This window comes from Odontesthes bonariensis, chromosome 6 (genome assembly GCF_027942865.1).
Source record: "Odontesthes bonariensis isolate fOdoBon6 chromosome 6, fOdoBon6.hap1, whole genome shotgun sequence".
NCBI lineage: Eukaryota > Metazoa > Chordata > Actinopteri > Atheriniformes > Atherinopsidae > Odontesthes > Odontesthes bonariensis.
Genome location: NC_134511.1, coordinates 22,277,612 through 22,304,955, shown reverse-complemented (window position 1 = coordinate 22,304,955; position 27,344 = coordinate 22,277,612). Strand labels below are relative to the sequence as shown.

The 27,344-nt window shown below is 40.4% G+C and overlaps 4 protein-coding genes across 4 annotated transcripts; 2 read left to right on the top strand and 2 right to left on the bottom strand.

The window, feature by feature from the left end:
- The first annotated feature begins 2,152 nt into the window (after positions 1-2,152).
- Positions 2,153-6,623, top strand: sftpbb (surfactant protein Bb). The gene is made up of 11 exons (XM_075467945.1): positions 2,153-2,327; positions 2,523-2,575; positions 2,726-2,800; positions 3,092-3,214; positions 3,313-3,441; positions 3,544-3,624; positions 3,730-3,913; positions 4,823-4,965; positions 5,131-5,211; positions 5,477-5,587; positions 6,122-6,623. The coding sequence occupies exons 1-11, from the start codon at positions 2,276-2,278 to the stop codon at positions 6,161-6,163; spliced, it is 1,074 nt and encodes a 357-aa protein (XP_075324060.1). The 5' UTR covers positions 2,153-2,275; the 3' UTR covers positions 6,164-6,623.
- Positions 6,624-6,627: 4 nt separating this feature from the next.
- usp39 (ubiquitin specific peptidase 39) lies at positions 6,628-12,204 on the bottom strand. The gene is made up of 13 exons (XM_075467944.1): positions 12,014-12,204; positions 11,650-11,728; positions 11,463-11,557; positions 11,242-11,378; positions 10,379-10,531; positions 10,064-10,289; positions 9,876-9,950; positions 9,553-9,620; positions 8,826-9,014; positions 8,474-8,616; positions 8,154-8,289; positions 7,933-8,019; positions 6,628-6,908 (listed from the first exon to the last, which is right to left on the bottom strand). Exons 1-13 carry the CDS (start codon positions 12,072-12,074, stop codon positions 6,858-6,860), a joined length of 1,500 nt encoding a protein of 499 aa, XP_075324059.1. The 5' UTR covers positions 12,075-12,204; the 3' UTR covers positions 6,628-6,857.
- c6h2orf68 (chromosome 6 C2orf68 homolog) lies at positions 12,089-14,490 on the top strand. Its single transcript, XM_075467946.1, has 4 exons — positions 12,089-12,638; positions 13,238-13,353; positions 13,445-13,590; positions 13,679-14,490. The coding sequence occupies exons 1-4, from the start codon at positions 12,421-12,423 to the stop codon at positions 13,799-13,801; spliced, it is 603 nt and encodes a 200-aa protein (XP_075324061.1). The 5' UTR covers positions 12,089-12,420; the 3' UTR covers positions 13,802-14,490.
- Positions 14,491-22,226: 7,736 nt separating this feature from the next.
- On the bottom strand, positions 22,227-27,048 carry mat2ab (methionine adenosyltransferase 2Ab). Its single transcript, XM_075467919.1, has 9 exons — positions 26,793-27,048; positions 26,133-26,210; positions 25,882-26,004; positions 25,685-25,797; positions 25,448-25,591; positions 25,030-25,248; positions 24,772-24,954; positions 24,483-24,616; positions 22,227-23,982 (listed from the first exon to the last, which is right to left on the bottom strand). The coding sequence occupies exons 1-9, from the start codon at positions 26,872-26,874 to the stop codon at positions 23,880-23,882; spliced, it is 1,179 nt and encodes a 392-aa protein (XP_075324034.1). The 5' UTR covers positions 26,875-27,048; the 3' UTR covers positions 22,227-23,879.
- Positions 27,049-27,344: the final 296 nt, after the last annotated feature.

Below are 27,344 nucleotides of genomic sequence, written 5' to 3'. Positions count from 1 at the left end.
TTTTTTTTAACATTTAGAATAGCACAGCCACGTTTCATCAACTACCACTTCTCATGGAAGCCTTGTTATAATTTAACAATACAACGACAACACTTCAGAATAGCATTCATTCGGAAATTGCGGCAGTCAGTCAATCTCCCAGAGATTCACTATCAGTTGTTTGACAATAACGTCCCATTGAAACTCTTCTTCTTTGTATTAGTTGAAAGCGGTGATTCTCTAACGCACAACAGCGCCCCCTATAGGAGTGGAAGGTGGAAAACTAAAATGGATGTGTGTGTATATATATATTTTTTATGTATATTACATATATAAACTAATGTAATACACATATATATATTACAATTAATTAATTCTGACAGCCCTTGTGTGTATATATATATATATATATATATATATATATATATATATATATATATATATATATATATATATATATATATATATATATATATATATAAACAACCTGTCTCAAGATGTGATGGTGTTCTGCTGCTTTAAAACAATCACTCTGTTAGGCCTCGCTCTATGAGGGATGAGTACAAAGATTAAGTGTCACAGGGAGTCCCATTGCCACTGAGATACACAGCACACAGTCCACACAATCAAAGTGAGTTTATGCTGTCCCTCATGCATGCAAGGGGCAGGTAAGTGCAAAGCTGCGACCCCACAAACATGTTTGTCCCTTAACATGTTAAGACAGCATTATAAATGTGCTGTTACCAGAATGGCAATGACCAAGTTGTAGTGCATTATTAAAAGCCCTGTGTTATGTCATAGTATTGTAGTACTATGGTACTTAACTTTTCAATGACTATAACAGCGCGCCACTGGAGGTACGGCGTGCATTAAGGGGCTACTATTGGTCCCAAGGGGTCCCGAGTCCCGACCCCTAGTTTGGTACCACGGGCCTATGACTGGCCAACTATACAGTATACCCACCTCAAAAAGGTAGACTACACCACTGGCGAACACATATGCTAAGTTGACAATAGGTGAATGGCGGATGGTGGACTTGAAGGAGAAATGAAGGCTCGTGACACAACAGTCGACTTGAAGGGTGTTGAGTGTACGAGGCAGTTGAGGAGGAGGCTTTTTGAGGAATTGTTGGTGGAGGTGGGTGAACTTGGGGGAGAAGGAATTTGCGGTTACGCATCGTCAGTAGTGTACCTCTGGGTCATGGGGTGTTTCGGCCTTCAACACTATACACCCTCTCCAGAGGCGGCCAGCTGCAGGGTGATCAGTTCTGAGCTTGCGTCCCAAGCCCAATTAGCCAGTGGGATTATGAGGGGTCTTCATTCTGTGCCATCAGAGTTTGAATGCGAATTTCTAATATCAAATTTTTACAGCATCAAAATCAGACTCTGAATTTGAAAAACCAACAGTGTAAAAAAAAATTCAGTTGGAAAAAAATTCAACTTAAAAAAATTCAGCTTCCAAAAATTCAGTGGAAAAAGAACCAGACTCAACATCCGGGTAAACAGGGAGAAGCAATCGATCCCTGTCTCAATTCATCCAACGGCAGCCAATCAAGTTACGCTTCATTGGACAGATCAGCCATGTCCACCAACGCGGGTGATGGTGCTTCGGTGAGTGAGTTTACTTTATTTGCCATTTGTGTTAATAAAATTGAGTAATAGACATTACTCAATATCTATTGAGCTGATCTGATGAATTGAGACAGGGATCGATTGCTTCTCCCTGTTTACCCGGATGTTGAGTCTGGTTCTTTTTCCACTGAATTTTTTGAAGTTGAATTTTTTTTCCACTGAATTTTTTTTTCCACTGTTAGTTTTTCAAATTCAGAGTCTGATTTTGATGCTGTAAAAAATCGATATTACAAATTCGTATTCAAACTGTGATGGCACAGAAAAACCTCCATAAAACAAGGACCTACGTTTGGTTCATATTGCTTCCAAACTAGCTTTTTTTATTTTGCTGAAAAATGCATTTTGTGCGTTGCCCCTAAACAGGTGCAGATAAAAAAAAATGCGATCGCATCATCCATACACACGTTCATATTCATGCGAGTTCTGCAATTTATCATCCACGTGACATGTGTTTGCTTCACACTACAGATAGAGTTGGAGGCCACCACGAATGAATCATTTGTTGTTGCTTTTTCATTTCTGGCAACAGCGCCTGCGCATCAAACATACAGTTGTAATAGGGTGAGACTGACGGGCTGGATTTCCGGTGCGACCCAAACAACAGCGCTGATGTCTTTGTAGGGGAAATCATCTGCGCTTCATTCCGTCCTGAGCTCCCACAAACCATGTCATCCTCGGGGGTTTTGCTGGTGATCTTCGCCGTGTCTCTGTTGCCTGGTAAGAAAAACGAGCGGTTCTATGTCTGCATCTCACTGGCAACTGACCGGTCGCCATTAATTCTCCCGTGATCAATCTCTGCTGGAATAGTGTATCTATAGTCTAACAATTACTGAAAATGTTCATTTGTTTCAGATCTCTGTTTATTGCTCTGTGTTGTACTTAGCTGTCTTTCTCTGTGTGTTTTCACTGAAGGAGACTCCGGATTTATTATTGACCCTTTCTCAGTTATCAGGCAGGAATCTTTGGTAAGCCTTTAGGTGACATAAGTGATATTTCGTACTCTTTGCAAACCATATTATAAAACGCTGACAAGTCTTGCTTTTGTTTTGTTTTTTTAATGAACAAATGGCTGTAAATTGGAAACGGGTTGTCTCACATCGGTTTCTACATATCAGACAATGGACATCTGTCCTGAATGCAGCCAGATCATCCGTCTGTCCGCTAACATGATTTCCAGCAGTGACACTAAGGTAAGGGAAGGCACAGTTTTTACTTTAGTACAAAGCTGGGTTTGTGGAGCTGTTTTACAGGGAAACTGGCAGCCACATCACACCAGATCTGTGTAACGTTATAACAATGCAAACCTGTCTAATAAAGGCTTTTCTCCCTTCTAAGCAAATGAGTTAGAGGAATTGCTGATTTTTAAGCGGCAATAAAATTCAACTTTTAAAAAAAAATCTATATATATTTAGGGTCATCAAGCTATTTGCCTGTTTCCCCGAATGAAGCCCTGCCAAAAGACACCACTACTGTGCTTTCAGGTGACTGTGTATGAAACCTTGCACGCTTTGTGCCAGCGCCTCCCAAGAGAACAGTCATCAGAGTGCGAGTCACAGGTGAAGATGTACCTGCCGAAAGTCCTGCAGCAAACACCCGGTCACCTGGTGAGTTTAACCCCCTTTTTTTTTTTTTTTTTTTTTTTTTTTTAGGTCACTCCGACCTTCAGAGGAAACTTGATTTTAAAGATAATGTGTTTTTGTAGAAACCAGAGGAGATCTGCGAGGTTTTTGGGCTATGTGCTTCCCACAAGGACGAGAAACTGCTGAAACTTTCCCATCGCGTCACCAACGAAGACGCGTCCAGTTCTGCACTCGGTGCTGCCAAGACCGGAGTCAGTATGAGAAAGCAGATGTTGAATATGAAATGGCGGCAGAAGTGAAACTTTGATCTGGATAAAGTGTATGAAACTCGTGTAACCTGTTCCTCTTTTTAGGAGCTGTTCAACCCAGTTTGCTCCCTTTGTTTGGTCTTCATCAAGAAGCTGGAGACGCTGTTGCCCAAAAACATGACTGAGGTGAATATTTCCTCGGATCGCGTTTCCATTGATCCAGACACACATATATCCATAACAACCTTCACTTGGTGTAAAAGTCACTCTCCTCGCCCTCTTTCCCTGCAGGACACTTTAAAGAAGCTCATTGAAGAGGTCTGTGTGCTTCTGCCTAAAAGCTACAAGGACCAGTGTGATGACTTTGTCGACAAATATGGCGCAGAGATCGTCGAATTCCTTTTATCGTCAGCTGCACCTCATACGATTTGCATGCTTTTGCACCTCTGTTTGTTTGCAGAGCAGCCTGTTCCAGGTTAGTTACGTCTTTATCTATGGGTCAAGCAGCAAGGTGTGCCTAAGTGTTTTTTCTTTTCTTGGTTCTGCCAAACGGAATACCCAGAACCATATGGTGGTATATTTTCAAATTTGGCCTCCGATTCCTGATTCCTCCAAGTTTTGTGTCCTCCTCTAAAGCATGGTAGCGGAAGTTCCTTTACATGACTTTTGAACCATGAGCCCAAACTTAAAAAAGAAAACATAATCGAATTGCTTGTTTTGAGTTTAAATAAGTGATTTTTTTAAATTTTGGAAAGCCTGTCACCACAAATCAAAATAAGTTTAAAAAGAAAAAAAAGGTGTCAGACAGGAAACCTGCTCGTAAGCCTGCAACGCTCTGACATATCAGAACCAGATTTGGATTTTGGACTTAGAACTCTAACTTTATGGCTTTGTGTCGGTATACTGCATATTGCCTAATAATTGTGGATGTCATGGTCTTAAACAAATTATTCTTGTCTCGTAACAACCAAACCCAAGACGTGTCAATTTGTTAACCTAAGTAATCCAAGTTTGATTTTATAGAAGGTTCGTCTCCATTCTTCAGGAAGAATAGGCCCCGATGATGCTGAGACACAAAAATGAACAGATTGGATTTAGATTCTTTCGAAAAACAAACAAAAAATTTTCCACCACACCAAACAGCAAGTGAGATCATATCTCAGAGACTGTGTCTCGTGTTGACACCAGACTTCGTGTTTGGACAAAGTACCCAATCTTTAGGTTGTCTGAGAAATCATTTGACAACTGAAGGGTCAGTCATGTTACCATGGCGATTGTGCCCTGCTGAACTACTTGCCCCCTGTTTTTGCACCTTGCAGGTATTAATAAACTTGATCAGAATTTAAGGGTTACGCCTGATCTACGCTCTCTCCTGGCTTCACAGAGGTGCTCCTCCCCTCGGACTGCGAGTCATGCCGAACGCTGGCTGTTCTGAGCCGCTTGCACCTGGGACTCAACTCAACTCGGCCTCAGACGTCAGCCTTCCTCCAGTCTGTGTGCATCAATCACCCAAATGCCATCCCCAAGGTCAGGCTTTAAGCCTTTACACATGACACACACATATGTATATTTATTTGTTTCTTCATAACTAATCAATCAATGCTACCCTCCCTTGTTTACTGCTTTTAGCGTTCAGGTTTGTAATGTGAGCAACTTGGATCAGACAGTTTTTTTTTTTGTTTTTTTTCCCAGTGTGACGCTTTCACCAGAATCTACGGGTCTCAGCTGCTGAGGGTTTTGGGAAACCAGATGGATGTTCCTCATGTTTGCGACGTAAGAATAAGCTTAAGGTGGAATATATAATTTCTCTCAAGGGAGAAAATGTAAACCTTTATATCTGCGAGTCATCATACTGTATCGCTGTTCCACTAGACTGGGTTCCTCTGAATCAAGTAGTCATGCAGAAAGTGGCCAACTTCTAATTATTGGCACAAGACAAACCTCATGGTTGAAATCAGGACGCTTACATAAATGTCGTCGTCCCCACCCTCTGGTGTTGCTCATATTCTCAGGATCTTTTGTGTCATCTGTCCTGCAGAGAGTTGACCTGTGCGTTTCTGCAAAGAAGCTGGAGCCGTTGGGAAAGAATCCTTGTACCTGGGGGCCAAGCTACTGGTGCAAAGACATGAAAACTGCTCAGAAGTGTGGTGTAGGTGGAATTCATCATTTCTAATTTAAGTGATTATCGTAAAGAGCCGAACAGTCGTCATCTGAAAAAAGAAAAGCAAATATACGACATATATATTGTTTTGGCGTAAGTTACTCCCACCTGAGGGAGAGGTTTCACAGCCATCAAACATGAGCCAGGTGCTCCTCTTCTACAGGAAACTGTTTTTTCTGTTAACTGCATCAAGCTTCTGTTTTGTAGATCATTTGGTAACTGATTCAGGATTGTCGTCTGTGTTTAGTTATTAGTAATACCAAGTTTTATATACAGGCAAGTATTGTCAGGTACACGACCCGAAAGTCAGAGCTAATGTCAATATTGCTATTACAAGCAACATAATGGCGTCTTTGTTACCAACAGAATAAAACTGATAAGATTGCAAGGAAAAAAAGAACTAACCTACATACAATTTAAGCAAAGTTGTCTTTTTTCTTGTGCACAAGGCAGCTGTTTGGAAAATGACTGTGATTCTGTACAACTGGTTTCACATCCTGTTTCTGTGTTTTATTTAAACAGAATCAGGTCTTCTGTGAGAAATACATGTGGAAGACGAATTAAAGAAGAACCCTGCCAGAGATGCTGCAGCTCTGAGACTGTACACGTTGGCCTACTTGACCAACTGTTAAATGTAATGCACTGATTAACTGTGGTACAAACCATTTCAATAAAGTAGCCATAAATGTTAAGAAATATTTCTGTTTGCATGACGTGCCCGGAGACTGAGGCTGGGATTCAGTCTAAAACATCCGTTTCTGTATGGTTTCAGTTCAGTGAGCAGTGTTACTCTGTATATCGCTACAGCTATATCATTATGAATGTAAAAACAAAATGGCACTTTGTCCCAGTCTGCCACAAAAAGAGCTTTCAATGTGTATTACCTGCAATTTGGATGACTGACTCCCTCCACTACCACATCACTGTTCTTCCGATGATATTTCCTAGTACGAATGACTCATACAAATAAAAATCTGATGATTAAAATAAAAGGTGTGCTGTTGAAACTGACCACACAGACAAAGACGTGTCCTGGAGCTGATTTATTTAGAAACCTCCATTTGGTAAAAAGATAAAACTGTTGAAATAAACTAACAAACATGGGAGATGGTTACATTTCTTTGCTTTCTTGTAGCCAAGACGAATGTCCTCTTAATGCCATCCCATATTCTATTTTTCCCCATAATCACTTAAATACACAGTTTATTTCCAAAATGACAAAACTTCTGGCCATCCAATGAGAAATATCCCGCCTCACTTATGCCCCCGTGTGGTTGTTTGTGTCATCACTCTCTTGTCTCTTCCAAATCTGTGAGAGATGGAAAAAAATATTTAGAATTAGCAGATCAATAAGTACGTGTTAGATTTTCAACCCCAACGGCATGGAGATTTATTGATCACACTAACATTTCTGCCTTTAAACGTATGAGGGAAAGCCTATTCGAGGCTTTAAATCAAATAATGAAACATTAGTAGAAAATCCTTCCCAAAGAAACTTTTTTTTTCTCTCCCAGATTTACTGTAGAAGCCATCTATGATGGAGTTTGTTTCCACTTCCAAACACGAAAGTGGTGGTTAACAGGTGTAAACTGTCTTAATGTAGCCCAAAGTAGAGCACATGTGCTAAAACATCTTACAGCAACAACTAATGAATGGACAAGCTAAGTGTTTTGTTTACTGCAGTTTTCAACAGTCGCTCAGACTACGAAAACAAGCTAAGTTTTACACTGGTCTGGATCACCAAAAGCATTGGTTCAGACCAGCAATATCCATAGATTTATGAGAACACTTCCAAGAGGATGTAAGCTTCGAGACATCACTGGTGCATGCTAAGACCAGAGAAATACTTATTCACAGACCATCTTACAACATTTTCCAGCTGGATGTTGGGGATGTGCTCAGAGCAACAAAGGTAACCATTAGCCATTAATCCTAAGACAGCAAATACAGTTTTACATGGAGGATGTGACGACATGTTCAACTACTCCTGTTAATTACATACAATAATAAAATGACTGTTAATAATTGTTTAAAGTTTCAGGGCATTAAAAAGGCTGCTTCCAGAGTGAGAATGAAATCAAAGATGGGAGAAAACGATTTCTGGTTTCTTATTTGCAAATTTTATCCTGGTAGAGTCCGAATAACAAGACAAACTGAAGAAATCTAGTCATGATACACTGAAGCTACACATGGCCATGAAAATGTCTCTTTTACTGCCTTTAGAAAACAGAAAAACAGTGAATTATCCACGTGTGTTGTGAAAGATTCACAGCAAACTACAGGGTCGGGAACATGTATACTTTGACAACATAAACTGAGCCGAGTGGGACTACCTGGATGTACGCCTCCGACAGTGTGATCATCTGGGGTAGAATGTCAATCACCTGCAGGTCTTGCATCTCGTACCACTTCCCTGTTCCCTGTTTTTTTTTTATATATAAAAAAAATAAAACAGAACCATGTGAATTTGTGATTTTAGGAAAATTCAGAAAAATAATAATGGCCCCCGTTTTCTCTTTTTGAGCCGAAAAAAAATTCGACAGAGACAACTCACATGATGAAGAACGTGTATTCTGTACGCTCCTTCTGTGGGTTTCCCATCATGCACCACGTTAGCAACAAGGTCATAAGTCGTGTTCTTCTCTGTAGTTTGAGCCTCTTCTGTCAGGTACTCACGAAGGTCTACATTCCTGTTCAAGTAAATACAAAATAGCAACATGAAAGACCCAACACTTACTCATGGGACAAGATACAGCAACCATAAACATTAATCAACGATATTATCAACTTGCACTTCTTGGCAATTAGAGATGATTGAACATTAGCTTGTACAAAGTCTATAGAATATATATACACATTTAGAATAGCTCTTACGTGATCGGGAAGTTGACAATAGTTGGGTTCTTTTCCACAAAGAAGTTGTTCTTGGTGAATCTTTTGATGCAAAAGACGAGGTAAGGAGGCAGTTTGGTCAACTGGAACCTTTTGAGAAAATTCTCTTTGTAGGTTTTGTATTCCTGAATGTACAGAGCAAAGAGCAAAAATACATTGGCATTAATAACTTTTTTTTTTTTTTTTACACCATTTTTGGCTTTGAATGAATGTCAAAATGTTACAGTGCATTCATCATGATAAAGAGAAATGCATTACAGTACTGGAGCTGAAACAAGCACGTCTGCCTTCTTTTTTTGGATTTAGCTATGAAAGTCAGTGAATGATTCGATACCTTCTCTGTGCTGCCGTTGAACTTGCCCAGGATGTTGAAGAGCGGGACCTGTGGGATAATAAGCTGCTCTTTCTCATCCTTGTACAAGGGAGCCGTTGGCAGGTCAAGGGTCAGAAACAGGAAGGTAGACTCGGACATCTGCTCCTGGTACTCCTCTGTCTCAAGCAAGGCCTCTTTTTCCTCAGGTAGCTAGAAAGTTATGAAAAACCCTGATTCTTTAGAAAATAAATAACAAATCGTGTACACATATTTCAGCAGAAATCTGAAATTATATAATTCACAGTAAGTTGATGATGGGTTTTCCATTATTTTTATTTTTTTTAAATCTTTAATTCTGCATATTTTAATTTGGAGCTGCACGCTTGTGTGGTGGTGGTTAGCATCGTCACCTCACAGCAAGAGTTCCAGATTTGATTCCCGACTGGGGCCTTTCTGTGTGGAGTTTGAATGTTCTCCCTGTGTATGCGTGGGTTCACTACAGGTACAGGTACTCCAGCTTCCTCCCACCATCCAAAAACATGCATGTTAGGTTAATTGGTGACTCTAAATTGACCCTATGATCATGCATGGTTGTGCGTCTCGCTTGTCTCTGGGTGGCCGTATGATGGACTGGCGACCTTTCCAGGGTGTACCCGCCTCTCGCCAAGTGACATATTTTTAGATATTTTAGATATTTTATTACTCAAAGCGTTGAAGAATACTTTTCCAACAAGCATGAGAAACTCACCAAATCTGGATGTGGAAGTTTCTTGGAGAAGATCCGCATGGAGCCCTGAAATGCTTTCGTAATGATTGCTATGAGGGCAGAGAGAAAAGTAAGGAAGGGCAGGTTAACTCATGCAAAATCATATGTAACAGTCACATCAAGTCATGCCATTTGAATTCATTCTCAGAGAAAGAAAAAACACAAAAATTATTTATCGTTAATACTTGCATTAAGCAATTTAAAGTTTAATATACTTTAAAGTACTTCTGCACCACTGCACTTTTAGGCATGAATTACAAATTGAAAACTTGAAGCCAAACCCCCTTTGACTCTTTTCCACTCACAAGGCTTCTTCTTTGTTCCTCCGAGAGCACCATGCAGAGCATTTAGGAACCACGTCATGAAGTCTACAGCATCGCCTGCAGATCAGAAAAACAATAAATCAGCCACACAAACTCATCTCCGAACAACAGCGAGTGTTCAAAGCCTCTCTGAGGTCGATGAGTACAGTTTAGGCTCTCTAAAGAATTACCTTGTTTGGTAATTTGGAAGTTCTTCTTACTGCACAGCACTACAGCCTGCAGCATCTCATGAGGAGACACGTGGGCCTTGAAGTTTCTCGGATTCCAAAGTTTGCGCATTAGCTCTCCAAACCTCTGCACCAGGAGAAACATAATGTCCCCCGGCGGCCTGCGGATTCCTCTGTAGTTTTCCTCCTCCAGGAAGTAGTTTCGCAAAGGTGGGACATTTGAAAAAGCCTGGACAGAGCAGGCAAATATGAAAACTTTCATATTATTTGAGCTTATGTCAGAGTCACAAAGAGATCTACAGCGCCACATTTTCTTACCTGTAACACCACGTTGGCATAGTCGTTGGCTTTGATGTTGTTGAGCCCGACAATGCCGGGGAGGTAAGTTGTACCATCATAAGCTCTGTACAGTTTACCTTGCTTGTCCAGTCCTCCGATGTGCTGCTGGGTAAAAGTTGGCTTCAACACGTACTGGAGAAGAAGAGGCATTACGAGTTAATAACATAAAACTAAAGTTTGGAAACACAAAAATCTAATTTATCAATATTTTTGACTTTGAATCTTCTAGAGATACATTTTTAAAGCAGAAAGTTCTGACAGCAGACTTTGATCATAAGAAATGGCTGCACATTTAAGAAAGACTGCGGGAAATGTGTAAGGAGAGCAAGAAGAAAGATAATGCCAAACTCTAGCACCACCCCAAAGTATCATTTATGATTGGCAAATTACAACAAAAGCAGGAACGTTCCTACATTGCATGTAGAAATGTGCATTAGTGAAAACTAAGATTTTAAGTTGTCGAGATCCTCAGTCGCCAGCATGGTCAAGTAATTCTCGTCACTCCCTTTTTTTAATGTCGGATAGGGGACATATTCCACAAATAAAAAAAATAATCAAGTTTCATTTTCAGTCATTATGGTTGGGCTGATGATGATCCTAAATGCCAGGACTTTTGAATTTTTTTTGCATTTGTAGAGACAGCTTGTTTTTGTAACACCAAAAACATATATTTCAGAAAATATGCAGAGTTGAACACACAAAATCCTACTTAAAAAGCAACAACCCCACTCCCTAACATATCGTTTCTGTAAATACAAGAACTGCTGAATGGATACATTAATTCCGGGTTTGCCCTAGCATAATATGACACTATAAGGATATAACACCATTTCATTACTCACCGTGATGTCTTCCAGCGATGAATCAATAATCTCATAGTTATCTGGCAGACAGTAAAACTTGAGTGTGTGTAAGTTGAGGAACACATGGTGGGTAAACTGTACACTGTGAGTGTATGCGTGAGACTTCAGACCTCTGCCTACAAGGGGGAAAAAAAACACGACTCAGACCACGTACATCAACATGTTTAATCCCTGCTATAAATTTCTAATTGTTTGCCTACCTTGAAAGTATTTCCCACATATGAGACAGGCATACACATTAATGTGGGAAAGTGAGATGGAACAGAGCTTCTCAAAGTCAAAGTCCAGCACACTCCTGCAGGAGAAAAAATATACAGTTAGCGGCGGACGGGGACAGAGCTAACTAAAATTTGTTGCTAACATTAGCTATACACATTCAACTCTTGCCTGTTTATTGTGTCAAGATAAGGGCAGTGACGGCTTCTGCGGTCTTCTACAACACGTCCTCGTACTTTTTTGGCTTTCACTGCAACAACAAGAGATTCATGACTAAACAGTCAACAATTAAGTACGAGTTCACTAGCTAAACATGCTAGCAAGCGTAACGTCTGTAGTGGTAAGGGGTGATTGCTTTAACCTCAAGCATATCCTTGAAAAAGCGGTGCATTTTTAGGTAACTAACGGGGATATAATTCAACCCGCCAGCGTGTGACCGGACTACTCCGTATACAAAATCAAACGCACTGACAGTTAGCAACTTTACGAGACTGGCTAACCCAACGCAGAGATAAAAAAAAATAAATAACCTTACTTTCATTATCGTCATCATCGTCGTCCAACTCAACATCCCTTTCTCGCTTAAGAGAAATCATCGCAGTTTTTAGATTGAGATTTTAATATCAAAAGAATATAGAGGGAGGACAAAACTTCAAGTTATTTGGGAGAGATGAATGGCTCTGACGGGGTCCCTCGAAACTCGCGGTGGTTGTGCGTCGTAGTAACCCGAGGAGCACACTAAGACCTAACTCGGAGTTTGACAGCCAGTCATTACAATATATTTACCCCTGAGCAGATACCAGTCAGAAACAATTAATTAATGGCAGATTTGAATATATATCACTGTGTTTATCATGGAAATGTTATAGTAAACAATACATTTGAACGTATTTACAGTTTTTTGTTAGTTTTAAATTTGACTAACCTCCGGGAATGTTATAGATGGACAACATCTTACCATTAGCTAGCTATTTAGCTTTTTGTCAGTGCAGTGTTTGGGACTTGCTGGAATTATCTCTCCATAAATACTGCTATTTTAAAGAAACTGAAATGGATATTTTGAGGGATGAAGAGGAAAACGATCTGAAATACAAACCTGGAGGCCGGTTGGATATGAAACACGGCTTCCTGCACCATATCCGGAGGAACCAGATTGCTAGGTGATTTCCTTTACCACTGCTAGCTAATGCTAGTAGGTAATGTAACAAGACTGGCGGGTTAAAAACAGCAGCCAAAAAATCAAGAGATCCTATCATGTGTTAATTATAAGTGGCTGAAGGGGAAGGAAGCATGATGGGCAGTAATAAAAACAAACACTTTAACGTCAAAAACAAAACATAATGCATGGTCGCGCAGGCCTGTTGGCTAAAATTAGCCATGGTCTGAGACAACTGTGGCTGAATGCAATTAAAAAATAATTTAATAATGTAATCCTCGTGTTTTGGTGATCTTTCACTGTTTTATGATGTTGTCAGATCATCAGAAGAATATAGTGTGCAACTATAAAAACAAAAATAGAACAACCTCGTTCTTCACTGACACTGTATGTAGGGCACAGACAAATTATGTTACAGAATTATTTTTATTTTATTTTTGTTGCATTTTAAGCAAATTGTATTTAAAACAATTTAGGCCTTCATTCAAAAGTAGAATTAGACTGGGTTAGAGTGGCAGCTTGATGATCAACCTACCAACTCTCTTTTTTAACGCTTTTATTTTAACACACAATAACGAAATATTGATGTGTTGTCTTTTCAAGAGATGATTATGATAAAGAGGTGAAGCAAGCCAAAGAGCTTCAGCGGCGGAGGCACACCACAACCCCAAGAAAACCTCGTCGACCTGACATCCAAGTGTACCATCCTCGGCAAAGACGTAAGATTGACATGATTCTTTCGAGGTTTTCCGGTGAAAGTGCTGGAATCGACTTGAGGAAAGGTGATATTTGTGTGTGCTACTTTTCCAGACGGTTCAGAGCCAGGGGCTGGTGCTGATGCTGAGGAGTCGAATGAAAGTGGGTCAAGCACAGAGACTGAAACCCATGGGACTGAACTGTTCTGGCTTGACTATCAGGCGGACTCTGGTGCCATTACGTCTTTCCTTGTACACAAGGTTGATGCGCACTCCTGTGTCCCATTAAAGTTCTGTCTCTCTGATCTCTACATCAGTTTTAATTCCCTTCTTGTTTTTTTTTTTAAAGGGGGATAAACCTGAGAAGGTGGTTGAACGTGTCGCAGCGAAGAACGCACTGGATCCAGCCATGAGGGCAGCTCTAGAGGTTCGACTTCAAAAGGAAATTGACAAAAGACGAGACAAAAGCTGACTTATGTTGTCAAACAGCAGATCGTAATGACGCAGGGCCTGCACACAAAGAAGGGCAACGTTGCATTTTGAAGTTCTGGGCTCCTCCGAAACCTTAACACGGTTGTCTGGTAGGGGCATAAAGAGGCTTGTGCTATCCTGCACAGTGGCTGTTGGCAGAGATGACCTACAATCAAGCCATCTTTTCATTGTAAAAGAGACGTTTTTTTATTCTGTTTATTCCGTTTTCCCACCCTGGACTGCAGTTGAAAAACTCTTGTCACACCACTGGAACCCATTGTACAAGTTCGATTTGACAGGACATTTGACATCATGTTGTTGCTTTTTAATTGTTAGATTCAGAGGGAACTCTTTGACAGAGAGCCCAGGAAACCCTTTTTGTTTTTGTTTTTTTCGCTCATCTGAATAAGTGGTGTGTTTCCTTTGTTAACAAAGTTCTAGTTTTTATACAGAAAATGAAAATCTTTTTTGATGAAATCCTGTAATTGGAGAAGCAGCCTAACGCCGAGTTTAGAAAAATGAGAAATAAGTTTTGTTATTTAGTAAATTAAGCCATAACATGTTAATGTGATGACTGTGTTTTGTATTTTTCAGTATTCGTATTTATTTTGAGTTGTTGAGAGACATTTATTTTTGATACTGTAATATTTTTTGAAAGCAAAAGTTTCCATATAAAGTGATGTACACATCAAAAAACAACTGGTTAAATATCTCATGTTCTGATTATTTCTATTCCGAAATATTCATTGTAAGGGGGAAAAAAACATAATTTTGGGATACAGACAGACACTCAGTCAGTTTCAGTAGACACCAGTGCTTCACATCATGTCCTCAGCAGGTGGCAGCATCAGTCAGTTTTGTATCTGCCTGCTTTACTTCCATGTGCTTGGCAGCCTTCTCTTCCAATTAGTTTGAGTCTTCTAAAAATGCATTTTATACGTAACACTAATGACATTTTTATTTACCCAAAGATGCCATGGTTTTCTAATAGATAAGTAATGGAGTATCTAATAGATATGCCATAAAACACAGAGCTGAATTGGTAAACATAAACAGTTGACAGTTATTTTGGCTGAAAGCAGGGACATCTCAGACCCTGTTTGTCTGTTATCTTAATGCCTGTGACCTATCGATTAAAGATACACATTTCAGAAAGGAATTGTGCAAATATAGAGAGGTACACCTTTAAGAGTGACATATGGCTTTGTTTGCTGTATAAACAGTGAACACACAGGATAAGAGGTCATTGTATAACAAGATGGGGTGACCTCTCATGTGCAGGTCCAGTTCAGAGTTCAACCAAGATACTTGCTATTTTTCACATAACTTTACAAGCCACGTGTACATTTCACTTAAAACCTGATAGCAATAAAATCTATATGGACTAATGTCAAGTGATCAAAAATCTTACAGGGGATTAAAAATTCTTCTATCTTTTCCCACCTTCTCAGTGATCACTTCATAATTCTTGGTCTGTTTTCTCACGTCTGACTAGCCCACGCTAGAAACGGTTGGCCTGAGTAATTTGTGCCTCCAGGTACATTCTCAGGAATTGTGAAAGACACAAAACTTGTCTCTTGCAACATGTGCATTGTCATGTGTGGCTATGAGTGACCTACACTGCCAGAAAAGCAAAAAAAGAATCAGATTATAAAAAGTGAAGCACTCCTTTTACAGAATTTTACAGTGCATGTGTCAAACCTGTTCTATTAAACAGACAAACCCCTGTGTACATAAAAAGCGAAGCATAGTGCTAACGTTGCCTGGCCATGGAAAAACAAAGTTGATTTTACTTTTGTGCACAAAAGCTGTTTAATTCACACCATGGCAGGAGATCAACTCATTGTTTTGATTAGAGCTTGAAACTATGCGAAATTCATCCTCTATCCAAATGGCGTGCCAAGTCTCCAAAGTGTTATGCAAAACTTTGCCAAGGAGAGGTGGGCTCTGCAAAGCCATTGGTCCGACAAAAACACTCCTCTTCAGATTGTAAACGCCCTCCACCAGTTCACTTTTCATTCTTCAGCCAGCACGTGACTGAGGTTATGAGAGCAGAGGTAAATTCACATGTCTCCTGCTCACCTGCGTACCAGATTATTTCCAGTTTCCTCGTTTTTTCAAAGGGCTGAAAATGTCCCAATCCCACCTTCACATCTACCAGCCCCCGAGAGGAACTTTACATAAGCAAAATGCGTAACTCATAACCTTCAGGCTTTTAAAGCACGAGAGAGAGTCATTTAACGAGGAACCCAGTGGGACAGACAGGATGTATTCGGCATCATCTGAATTCTAGTCTACTACTGGGGTCATTTTTGGTAATGCAGTTCATGAATATTGTAAAGAAAAAAGATCAAGATAACTGCACAACCCCCTTGAGCAATCTGTTCCTTCTAATAAGGAGGCCCCAAAGCCTGTCAATGGTTCTCAAAGCCTCATGTGCAGCTGGTAAGCCAGGTTCAGCACCCCACTCCTGTCATGGCCTACATCACACTGCTAATTATGGCTCTCATTTCTTCTTGTGTTAAATGTTTCCAAAACAACAAACTATCGTTGAACACCAAATTGCTGCATCTCACAATTTCGTTTAGTTTGTTCGCCAAATTTGAGAATGTACATTCTTTTTCATCATTTGTTTGTTAAACAAATTGGCGACGGCCCAGTTCAGCTGGATGTTACTTTGTTTCTGTACTTTCCATATTGCTAAAAATATATTCACAAGTCGTGTTAGTCTAGTGTAACAAAAGGCTCATTCTGACATTTGTATGAGCATCAAAATGAATGCATTCACATTTACTTTTTTTATTGTAAGTGGCTCTTACACCGACCCCAGAGGCAGGTGCTGCTGTACATAGAATCTAGGTTTGTTTTGGCACAGTAACTGAACATATTGGATCTAGCACTACTTTGATACCATAGAATCAACAAAAACACTATTACATAACCTTGGAGCTGACACGAAATAGATCAAAGGCACACGTGTAATCAGCTGAGCCCTTGTAACAGACATTCAGAAGCTTGTGTTATGACTCAACACAACCATATCACATGGCGCCAGTATCCGAACACAGTGCAGAGACAGTGAGAACAACTGGCTGAAAACACCTGTCCGTTTTCACTTTGGAAATCAAACTGCTCACCGGTGACCCCAAAAAAGTCAGTTTGAGAAAGACTGAGTTTCTCTATTTTAGCTACATTCTCATGTGAGAGTTCCCACTGAACCAAAATCAGTTGGATGATGTTAACTAACGCTAACAGTTTAAAGGGATATAAAATAATTATCTCGTGTAAAAAGCCAAAAGAGGAAACGTTGAGTTTACTTGCTGTAGAACAGTAGGGCAGCCGCAAGCTTCCACACATATTGCATCAGCTGTCACTTAATCTTTGCAGTGAATCCCCCTGACCTCGGCAAAACAGTCAACCTGCTTCTGCCCTTCTCACTGGAACTTCTGCACTGGGTGTAAAAAAAATGAAGGCATCCTGGGTTACTATCTTTCAGTCTACAACAATTTTTATTCTCAGTATCATTACTTGGCTTCCATAGTGGCTTGTTTGGTCTTATTTATACTCTAAGAACAGGTGGTGCCCTTAGTGCTCGCTGTTTTGGGAAAATTAAAAAAAAATAAATAAATGTATGTTCTTTTTGGTCCCAGAGAAATAGATCATGCCGTATACCTGGTGTGAGTGAAACAAAATCCAAATCAGTACCATAAGCCAAAATGAATGCAGACTAACAATGAAAATCAGACTCTTTTCTGGTGAACCAATGCTTAAAAAGTTTATCTTAGTTTGTATGTTGCAATGCTCAAGAGAAAGTATTACACGGCCTTTATCATCACATCTAAGGGCAGGTCAGTAGTAGCTGGCAGACTGTGTCAGTTTTACTACACTGTTGTAGTAGTGAGCAATCTTGCCCATTCATGGCTGTGAGAGTGTAGCCCGCCCCCTGAACAGCTAACATTCAGTTAAATATAAAGGTTTGGCTGAGGCAGTATGGCAGTGGAAATTCACAGCTGCTGTAGCTGGTCTGGGGTCTTTGTAGGTGTAACTTGAATCTTACGGAGAGCTCGGTGTACTGTAAGTGCAGTGATGTGCAGGGTCAGATTTCAGGGGGAAAGAAGTACAAATTTATTTAAAGCCAAAGAAGACATTTAAAGGGGAGAGGTTAGCAGTTAAGCGGTGTTGTTTCTGTAGATGTTCTAACATTTTTGTAGTTGTGAAAAATTCGTTTACGTATGAGAGTTTAAATTCAAACTTCAAAAGCATTTATGACATTTGAGGTTATGCATGAGAATCAAGCTTATGATAAAGTCCTGCAGGGCCAAAATTTCTTATAATCAGACCATAGAAACCATGTGTTATCTTATGTTATCTTCAAATCTTTGGTGCTGTCATATTGTGTCACAATGTTTTCAAGTCAAGCACTGAAACTCTACACTACGTGTGTGGACTTTAAAATACTCTCAGTAATTTAGAAAGGTGGAAACGTTTCTGTGTGACAGCAACGTAAATTATTTGTGCTCAAACAACTCAATGAACTCTCCAACTTGGAGCCGTTTTGAGAAACTTTAATGAACCCTCTAAGACATCCAGACTCTCCACTGGCACTACAATAGCTTAATCAATTTTGTGATTGTCCTCTAATTGTACTTTTCTTTATTGATATCGCTGTGTAAAAAGTTTGGGCATCCCTTTCACAAATGACAAATTTTGTGGAATTTTGTGGTAGACGGGCACCACAAAGAGTACCTTTCCGAGTGTAAATTCACTTTTCTGGATTAAAAAGGAAAAATGCTCCAACTTTTTTAAATAAATGACTGAAACTGCATCATTCTCATCGTCTGCTGCAGGGGTAGCATAACCCACAGCTCACTTCAACAATCTTCAAATGTGTTATTTCCTCAAGGGTGCCCAAACTATTTAGCCTCTCCAATCAGGTTTGAGAGGTTTTTGAATACAACCCCCGCCTACTCACAGCAGAGAACAGCTAGGCAACCGACAAAATTCCAGATGGATGAGAAACATCCATCTGTGTGAGAACCAGGTTACAAACTATTGCCTTCAACTTGAAAATGTTCATTCCAACATGGTAATTATATTTGTTACTGCCTTAAGGACCGATAAGCACGCCTAGCCCAAACTCGTCTCAGTTCACATTCAGGCACTTTCTCACAGCTGGTGTGAATGACTGACATTCCTGTAGACACCCAACGAACACCTCGCATCACGTTCTCCGTCTTCACCAATTTGTTTCCAAGCTCCACAGACGTGCTCAGTTTCATTCATCTGACACTGGAGCATACATGTAAACCACAGTACAAAATCCAGAGCAAAACCCAACACTTGACTGAACCTGCAAACTTAACACGAGCAAATAAGCAGAAAAATCAGAATAAAACACATTATGAACATCACAGTTTATGTCTAGCTCTAACACAATTACCTGAAAGCAGATCAGGGTTGCTTTAACATTGAGCAGTGCCAGTTTGCATTGCACAGATATTCTACCGTTAACTTCTGCAAGTACTTCATTCAGGTGTTCATATGTTGACATAGCATCTCCGGTGTTTAAAATGTTTACATTCACATATACAGCTTGCACTTTCTCTCAGAATGAGACATCAGTTTTCCCCAAAACAGCCGCTGAAACATGGAGTCATCTGACCACAGATCACACGTCTGCAGTCTGTCTGTGCATCTGAGATGAGGTTGCGTCCAAAGACAGCTTTAAGTTGGTAGAGTCAAAATGGTTTTCCAAGGTACTCCTGAGGTCACGGGGACATGTTGTTTCTCAATCAGTGTAACCTGAGGGTTTGTTGGTCCTGCACATCCAACAGTGTTTTTTAGCCATAGTCTTGACACAGAGACTCTCTGAAGCTTTTCACAATTTCTTGCACTTTGGATGTTGAAAAATTGAACTTCTTTGTTTTTAAGTGATCGATGATCCTGTGATTGAGTTTTGCACAAAGTTGTAAACCATGACCCAACCTTGCTTGGGAAGGCTCAGCCTTTGGTGGATGTTCCTTTTATACCCAATCCTGACACCTACCCGACACCAAATTATCTGCTTTTTGTACAATTCTCCAGAATGGTGTGACATCTTTTCTGTCCTTTGCCTCTCGAACAACCTTTCTGAGGTTGCACCAAAGTCTTGATTTGTTTCAAATTTCTAAATACCTTGAAGATAGTCTATGGGGTGTAGCTTCTCTTTTTCCTTGTGAAGGCATGAACTTGTTTTTAGCTGCCTTGGTGTTTAAATTGCTATATTGAGACCCTAAACAATCAGTAAAATCCATGAACAATTAAGCGCATCTATACATTTTAAACCTAACATAATGTTGCTGATTGGATGATTGAATGGTAAGAGAACTGACGCACGTTTCCTGGGTTTACAGAAATGCAGGGTTGATCCCACGGGGTCAGCCTGACCTTGTGGTCTTTGTGCTCGTGCAGTCAGGGCAAACTGTAACTATTTATCTGTTACCATTAATAGATTGGACAAATCTTTGTTTGCTGTCCTAGACTATATCAGCTATAGTTTAAGAGATGTGATCCCAGACAAGTCGTGACAACCTGTTTTTACACTTTGAGCTCTCACACACAGATGGCAGACATTGTTCTCTGTATTTTGTTTATCTATCTGCACACAAGGAACCTGTTTCAGCACTTTAGGCGTTGCATGTGTCATTTTTATCTGTTAATTCAGCTTTTTTTGCAAATACCACTGTGGCAAGTCTGTTCGAAGCTATCGATATTATTGAGACTTTTACCTCAGTTCAGTTCATTTTCTTGACATTTTTGCTCAGGTACTAATTTGTTCTATCACAGCGCACTACAGGTATTCAAGTCACATTTTTAACTGTTTAAATAATAACCCTGTCATGGCACACAAAGCATGTGCACTATTTATGCTTATAGTATGGATTTTATTGGTAAAGTAAGAAAGCAGTAAGAGGTAGGTAGAAAAATAATTACTTTGGCATCTTTCTTTTGACATGACAAAAGGCCTATCAGAGCTGACCGTACAGGTCATCCTTATTCTCAATGATCAAAAGCAACACTGTGCTGCTCATGATGTCATTGTTGAACAAAGTTAATGGGGTTTGTCCTGTCTTAGAAAACAGCAACATAATTATCTTGTTTTGTTTTTTTTCCTATAGATTCTTTACAGTTTGATACCAAACTTCAGAAAGTGCTTTATCTTCCTTTCCCATTTGCCGCACTCGCTCTTACATTTTGTTTTGTTACCAGAGGGCTTATTTAAGACGTGATGTTATGCGATGTCTTTAAGAATGCGTCACACCATTTGTCTCAACGTGACAGAAGTTGCTGGCTGAAGGGTTTGCGAAATTGCCAATGAAAAAGCTGTTTCTACTCTGCCGTGGCCAATCTCTGCTTTCAAAGTTCACTTCGAAAATGTGTGGCTTCCCCCATTGACCAAATTAAACTTCACTTAAAATTGCAGTTGTCCCTGACCTTAAGGTTAACACAAACAATCTGAACACTGTGGGTAAATTGTTAACTACGCACACATTTAATGAGACGTGGATGTCGTGAAGGGCAAATTTTTGTAAAAAGTCTAAACTACTTAACTAAAACTGCTCAATATTCCAAATTTCAACACCGTCTTTGCCTTTCCATCATTAAAATCCTCCTTTGTCTTCTGGGAACTGCGGCCAATTAATCAACGTACTTGGTTAGAAGTCAACATGCATTTTGGATGGCATATTCTTTAACTGACTCCATCTGTATTTTTGGACAATAGCTGAGTAAAACAGCTGAGAAGACCGCTAAATCCAAACAATGTGCAAACCCTGTTTTTGTCAACCATAATAAGCAAAGATTATTTTGTTTAATAAAACTGACTCAATCACATTTTTATACACAATGAAAAATAACTGAATGATGTGATGTTATTTTGAAGTGTGTTCCAGGTAGTATGTGCTGCATTAATTATTCAGCTACTTTATCTCGTCTTTCATAAGTGCTCTTTGGAGAATTTTAATAATTTTTCCTGCCGCGTTCTTCTGGTAGTGACTCCACAAACATAACTCGCTGAAAGGTAAAACAAGTTTATCGACTTTTGTTTGATTTACGAAACACTGACACACCACGTTTTGAGTTTTCGTTGACAGCTAGACTGTCATTAGAAGCTGGCTGTGCAGTTTATTATACTCAATACCACACATACACTCTTATATTCTTAAACATAACTAACTCTTACAAATGACAAACCCAACTTTCTGTTGTATCACTCTGATTCCATATAATTTGGAAACCAAAATAAGTGGTAACAGACTCCAAAGACATTCTTGCAGTTAAATATTGGCTATTTGCATTGTAAAAATAATTTAAAAAAAACGATAAACACAAATAACATTCTGATGGGTATGTAAGGAACATAAAGAAAACTCAATGAGACAAAAGAATTGGGGTGAGTAGTTTATTACAGAGCATCAGAAAACTACCCATCGAGACATGAAGCATATTACACTGAGCTACTTGTTCCTCTGGAAGTTGAACGCATGTTGTTGGGAAGGGGGTAAAAGCAAATGGGAAGTAAAGGAAGTAGAAAAGGCACTCTTACACTTACTGTAGTCAACCAGATGACCTCTGAGTAGTCAAAGGGAACAGACCCAAACTTGAAACTATCCCACTCACGGGATGGCTGTGTAAACAAGGCTGGTTTCTCTGTACCACACCAGCCAAATGCTGCCATCACGTCAATGAGGATAGACAAGAGCCAAACAATTGCACAAGGCATTTTTAATGGGATTTCAAAACTAACCCATCTAAAAAGGTGAAATAAAATCTGGAGTTCAAAAATAAAAAGGTTGCAAAATAGTCGTTTACTAGAGGCAGACCAAAGCTTTTCTGTACAACACTCTGGGGCCTCAAGCCAAACACTGAAATAATCAAGTCAAAAGGAATTCAAGATTCATAATCACGTCTGTTTAAAGCTGCCTTCTGAAACTTCAGCTTCTCTGTATCCACGCAGTTTCAGAGAACAAATAAATAATGTCGAGGTGCGTTTCCTAACCAATAAGACTGTGGCAAAGAGCACGCTCCTTTAAAGATAGTGATGGAAACAGGTTTCTCTGTAGCTACACCTGCCATCAATGAGCTTAAGGAGCACACAGGTCTTTAGTCACTTCATAACTTTAAAAAAGCATGGGAAACTACATTTAAAAAAAGGACCAGTTTAAAATTTTATTTCAATGCATAAACAAGCAAAGTTTCCCCATCACATCAAGTATATCCAATACCTCTGCAGACCCGAGCAGTGACATAGCAGCTTCTGACTTTTCTGTATTACATCAGAAAACTGCAAAGGTCTGTAGGGGCATCCGAGGCCTTATGCTCATTTGAGCTCATATGATTAGGATTTGGCTCGCCCCTTAGCCTGCAATGCATAGCATTATTTAAGATAGCAACAACCCTTGAATTTCAATTGTGCCACTCTAGCATCCTCCACAACGATGCAGGAATAAAGCCAACAAAAAAGGATAAAGAACACCAGGCCAAGGAATAACTGTACCAGACTGACAAGAGGAATGTTTAGAAAAAAAATATATCTGAATTTTAGATGGTAGTGCTAAATAAGAGGACCCTCCAGTTACCAAATGATGCATTTAAATTAACTTCTGATGGCCTCAAACATCTCATCTGTAGCACCAGTAAATTAGGAGGGGCATCTCAGATTGACAAATAAGCTACTACAATGACACTGAAGATACTGACAAGAGTGGAATGCCAAAATGAGAACCGAACGCAGCTACCAAGTGACTACTACAACAAGAAGCAGGGCAACCTCAAGAAAACATGAAGTACTACGATGCATGAGTTCTTGGAACCCATCTAATTTTTAAAACATCAAGTTTCTGAAGCATGCCTCTTAGGACCCAGCACGACAGTGCAACCAGCAGAAAACAGTAACAAGACAGAGGGAGAATGGAGGGAGGAAGGAAGGGAGTCATGTGTCTTATCATAATGAGAGGGAAAGAAGTGCATTTCACCCCTGGGATCTTGGAGGCTTCTCTGTAGTATACACCAACAAGCCTGGGGGGAAAAGCTTAACAGGTTTAGTATTTAAGTTTTTTGGGCACCTCCCATGGGAAGGAGTCCCGGCCAAAGTGGCCGTAGGCTGCGGTCCTCTGATAGAAGGGCTTCTTCAGATCCAGCTCCCTGGAATACATAATCAACATGTTTAGCAGCATTCACACCCGATGACCTCACACATTCATACTGTTCACAGAAGCCGACGGGATGGGCCATGAGGGACCGTAAGGAAATGCCTGCTAAAGAGGGAAACGTGAAGCTCAACACTTACCCTGACAACCAACAGGACACTGCTGCTTGCAGATGGAAACCATTCTCATCCAATTTACAAAAACGCTCGTCTACCTGAGATGTATGCTCCCTTTTCACTTTAACAAAACACACCCACCCTAAAGGAATAGCACCCCTCCCTCTCAAACCTACATCCACCTGTGTAACATATGTAATTTAGTTATCCAGATAATTTGAAATAACTCAGTTTTTGATAACAATATGACAAGGTGCCAGCAGTGGCAGTGGGATCTTACTTAACTCTAATAGTTAATGGATTAAGTTAACAGTCCTGGACGGAGCAATCCAATAAAGAAAAGGCACTGGAAACATGGAGGACCCATGTTACACATTACCTGACAATGACTCCAGGACGGAGGTCAAAGTTCTTCTTCACAATGTCAAGCAGCTCCCTCTCGCTCTTGTTTGAAGTCCCATAGTGGAAGATAGAAATGGATAGGGGATGTGCAACGCCAATGGCATAGGCCACCTAATACAGCACACATAAATGTATTATATCAAGCACATATATATATAAAAAAAAAAAAAAAAAAAAAAAAAAAAAAAAAAGAAATTTCAGGGAGAAACCGCTTGCAGACCATCGCTCTTCAGTAAAGACTGGTCAATGCTAACACAACCACTTACCTGGACTAGCACTCTCCTGCAGAGCTCAGCCTTAACCAGAGACTTTGCCACCCAGCGTGCAGCATAAGCAGCAGAGCGGTCCACCTTTGTGTAGTCCTTCCCAGAGAAGGCTCCACCACCATGGGCTCCCCAGCCTCCATAGGTGTCTACAATGATTTTACGCCCGGTGAGCCCAGCATCTCCCTGTAAAAGGTGTAACCCGGGTCAGTAACTTGAGGTGTTGTACATTTCTTTAAAGCCTCACGTTGCGATATTTACCTGTGGGCCTCCAATCACAAATCGACCACTGGGTTGCAGGTGGTAGATGGTGTCATCATCCAAGTAGATGCAGGGAACAACACACTTAATGACCTTCTCCTTCAGAGCATCCCTCATCTCATCCAGGCAGATATCTTCATCATGCTGAACAGAGATGACAATCGTGTGCACTCTTACAGGGAGCATGGCACCACGGTCCTGGCGGTACTGCACAGTAACCTGCAAATTTAAAACAATAAATAAACAAAAATAAAGAGCGTAAAAAAAAAACCCCACCAAAAGCAATCTATATCAGAACAGATGCTCGATTTATTTACCCAATCTGACACTGTTTAGCTCTCTTCTACAAATGCATAGAGCAAAGCTCCAGAATTAAAAAAAAACAAAAAAAAAAAACACCACTAGTCTGAATGCTCACCTGTGTCTTTGAGTCCGGTCGGAGCCAAGGAAGAGTGCCATTGCGTCGCAGTTCTGCCATCTTAGCATTCAACTTGTGGGCAAGGACAACGGTGAGAGGCATACACTCTTCTGTCTCATCAGTTGCATAACCAAACATCAAACCCTACAAGACAAGACCATCAATGTTTTAAAAAAGAAAAAGATTGTAGTTTGAGAACACCCAGAGCAAACCAAAACGTTGATGGCCACTACTGACCTGATCCCCAGCTCCAACATCCTCCTCATTGCGGTCAATATGGACACCTTGGGCAATGTCAGGAGACTGCTGCTCCAAGGCCACAAGAACGTTGCAGGTCTTGTAGTCAAAGCCTGTGCAAAACACAGTTGCTGATCAACACCAAAAGTTACAGTGTCAACAAAAGCATGATCCATAAATACAACTAAATGCTGCACCTTTGGAGGAGTCATCATAGCCAATTTGGCGAATGGTGTCACGCACAACTTTCTGGTAGTCCACAGTGGCATGGGATGTCACTTCACCAGCCAACAGGATCATCCCGGTCTTGGCAACAGTTTCTGCATTAGGAAACACATATGCAAGTGAGTACACTCGCTACCAGAATTTTTTTTTTTTTTTTTTTTTTTTTTAAATCCCCTCTAGTCAATGTTCCCGCATGGAGAACTAAAATCAAGTGCGTTCTTACCGCAAGCAACTTTGGCATCAGGGTCCTGCTTTAGATGGGCGTCGAGGACTGCATCGCTGATCTGATCACAGATCTTGTCTGAAAGACGTAATAAAATATGAAAATCTATTACATATTGTGGAAAAAAAAATAATAATTCCATCACCGACCCTAAACAAAGGGTGGACCATTAACGCCATTGGCCCAGTTATTGTGGCTCGGGTCTTAACAGTCGCCATTTCAGCAGATACACGTGTGATGAAGAGGGGGAGCGCGCGCAACGAGACCGGGACCGGAAGCCAACCACGATATAATCTAGTTATGAACACTGTATTAGTTAAATCAAACAGTCTTTACAACTGATCATCCACAATGCTTCATTCCTTTGCCCAAATTACAACGTTAGCAGGTACTAGGCCCCACGTGCATAATCAGGAGACCAAACATCTTTAGCTAGCTAACCTTAGCTAGTAGCGCGTGCTCAGGAGACCGGCCCAGCAATATTCACGATGAAAAGGCCGTAATGTACGTAATACGAAAGTCTACAACTACGTTTAACTGCAGAAATTACATGTTACATTTACAACGCGGGACGCAAACGGCGCTGTAAAAATACAGTAACAAATGTCAGATATGTCATGAGACAGACGGGAAAAAAGATGCCGGCGTGTTGGTTCTTACCGGGGTGTCCTTCTCCGACCGATTCTGAGGTGAACAAGAAGCAGTCTTCGTCGATGAGGGAGTTATGAAAACCGTTCATCATGTTGACGACTGGTTTCTGGTACAAGAAAATAGACTAAATGTCACGTTGGTATCAAGCTAACTGGACGTTTTTCCTTATTTTGGCAGCGGTTCGTGAACCCTCTTTTTTTTCCTGTTGGGCCAGAGGACGACCGATTATCGTGCTGTATCGACCGCTTTGGCGCAGAGCTCCACTTTTTTATACTGTGTAGCCGGACGTCGTGACGTAACGAGGAGGTGGACCAAACCCTTGAGCCTATCGAAGTGAGGCACCAACTGTAACCAAGAGGGCATAATGTCTATGGCATTACCAAATCCAAATTTGACCGATATCACGTGCTCGAAAAATACCACAAAGAAACTTGAGCCGGTCAAGGTGCAGGTTTTACCTTGGAGATGACTTAAGCGCGCGTTTTATTGTGAGAATCGTGGTGAAATGAGAGGGAAAATATGCAAAATCAATAGGAGCAGTTGAACGTTGCGTTCTTATTT

Coding starts and splice junctions, on each gene's coding strand:
- sftpbb (XM_075467945.1), top strand. CDS start 2,276: ATGTCATCCTCGGGGGTTTTGCTGGTGATCTTCGCCGTGTCTCTGTTG. Junction 2,328..2,522: donor CGCCGTGTCTCTGTTGCCTG/GTAAGAAAAACG, acceptor TTTTCACTGAAG/GAGACTCCGGATTTATTATT. Junction 4,966..5,130: donor ACCCAAATGCCATCCCCAAG/GTCAGGCTTTAA, acceptor TTTTTTTCCCAG/TGTGACGCTTTCACCAGAAT.
- usp39 (XM_075467944.1), bottom strand. CDS start 12,074: ATGATTTCTCTTAAGCGAGAAAGGGATGTTGAGTTGGACGACGATGAT. Junction 11,379..11,462: donor ATGTGGGAAATACTTTCAAG/GTAGGCAAACAA, acceptor TCCCCCTTGTAG/GCAGAGGTCTGAAGTCTCAC. Junction 6,909..7,932: donor TGTCGGAGGCGTACATCCAG/GTAGTCCCACTC, acceptor CATCTCTCACAG/ATTTGGAAGAGACAAGAGAG.
- c6h2orf68 (XM_075467946.1), top strand. CDS start 12,421: ATGGACAACATCTTACCATTAGCTAGCTATTTAGCTTTTTGTCAGTGC. Junction 12,639..13,237: donor CGGAGGAACCAGATTGCTAG/GTGATTTCCTTT, acceptor TGTCTTTTCAAG/AGATGATTATGATAAAGAGG. Junction 13,591..13,678: donor CGTCTTTCCTTGTACACAAG/GTTGATGCGCAC, acceptor TTTTTTTTAAAG/GGGGATAAACCTGAGAAGGT.
- mat2ab (XM_075467919.1), bottom strand. CDS start 26,874: ATGATGAACGGTTTTCATAACTCCCTCATCGACGAAGACTGCTTCTTG. Junction 26,005..26,132: donor TGATGCCAAAGTTGCTTGCG/GTAAGAACGCAC, acceptor TTCCTAATGCAG/AAACTGTTGCCAAGACCGGG. Junction 24,617..24,771: donor GCAGGAGAGTGCTAGTCCAG/GTAAGTGGTTGT, acceptor GTGCTGTATTAG/GTGGCCTATGCCATTGGCGT.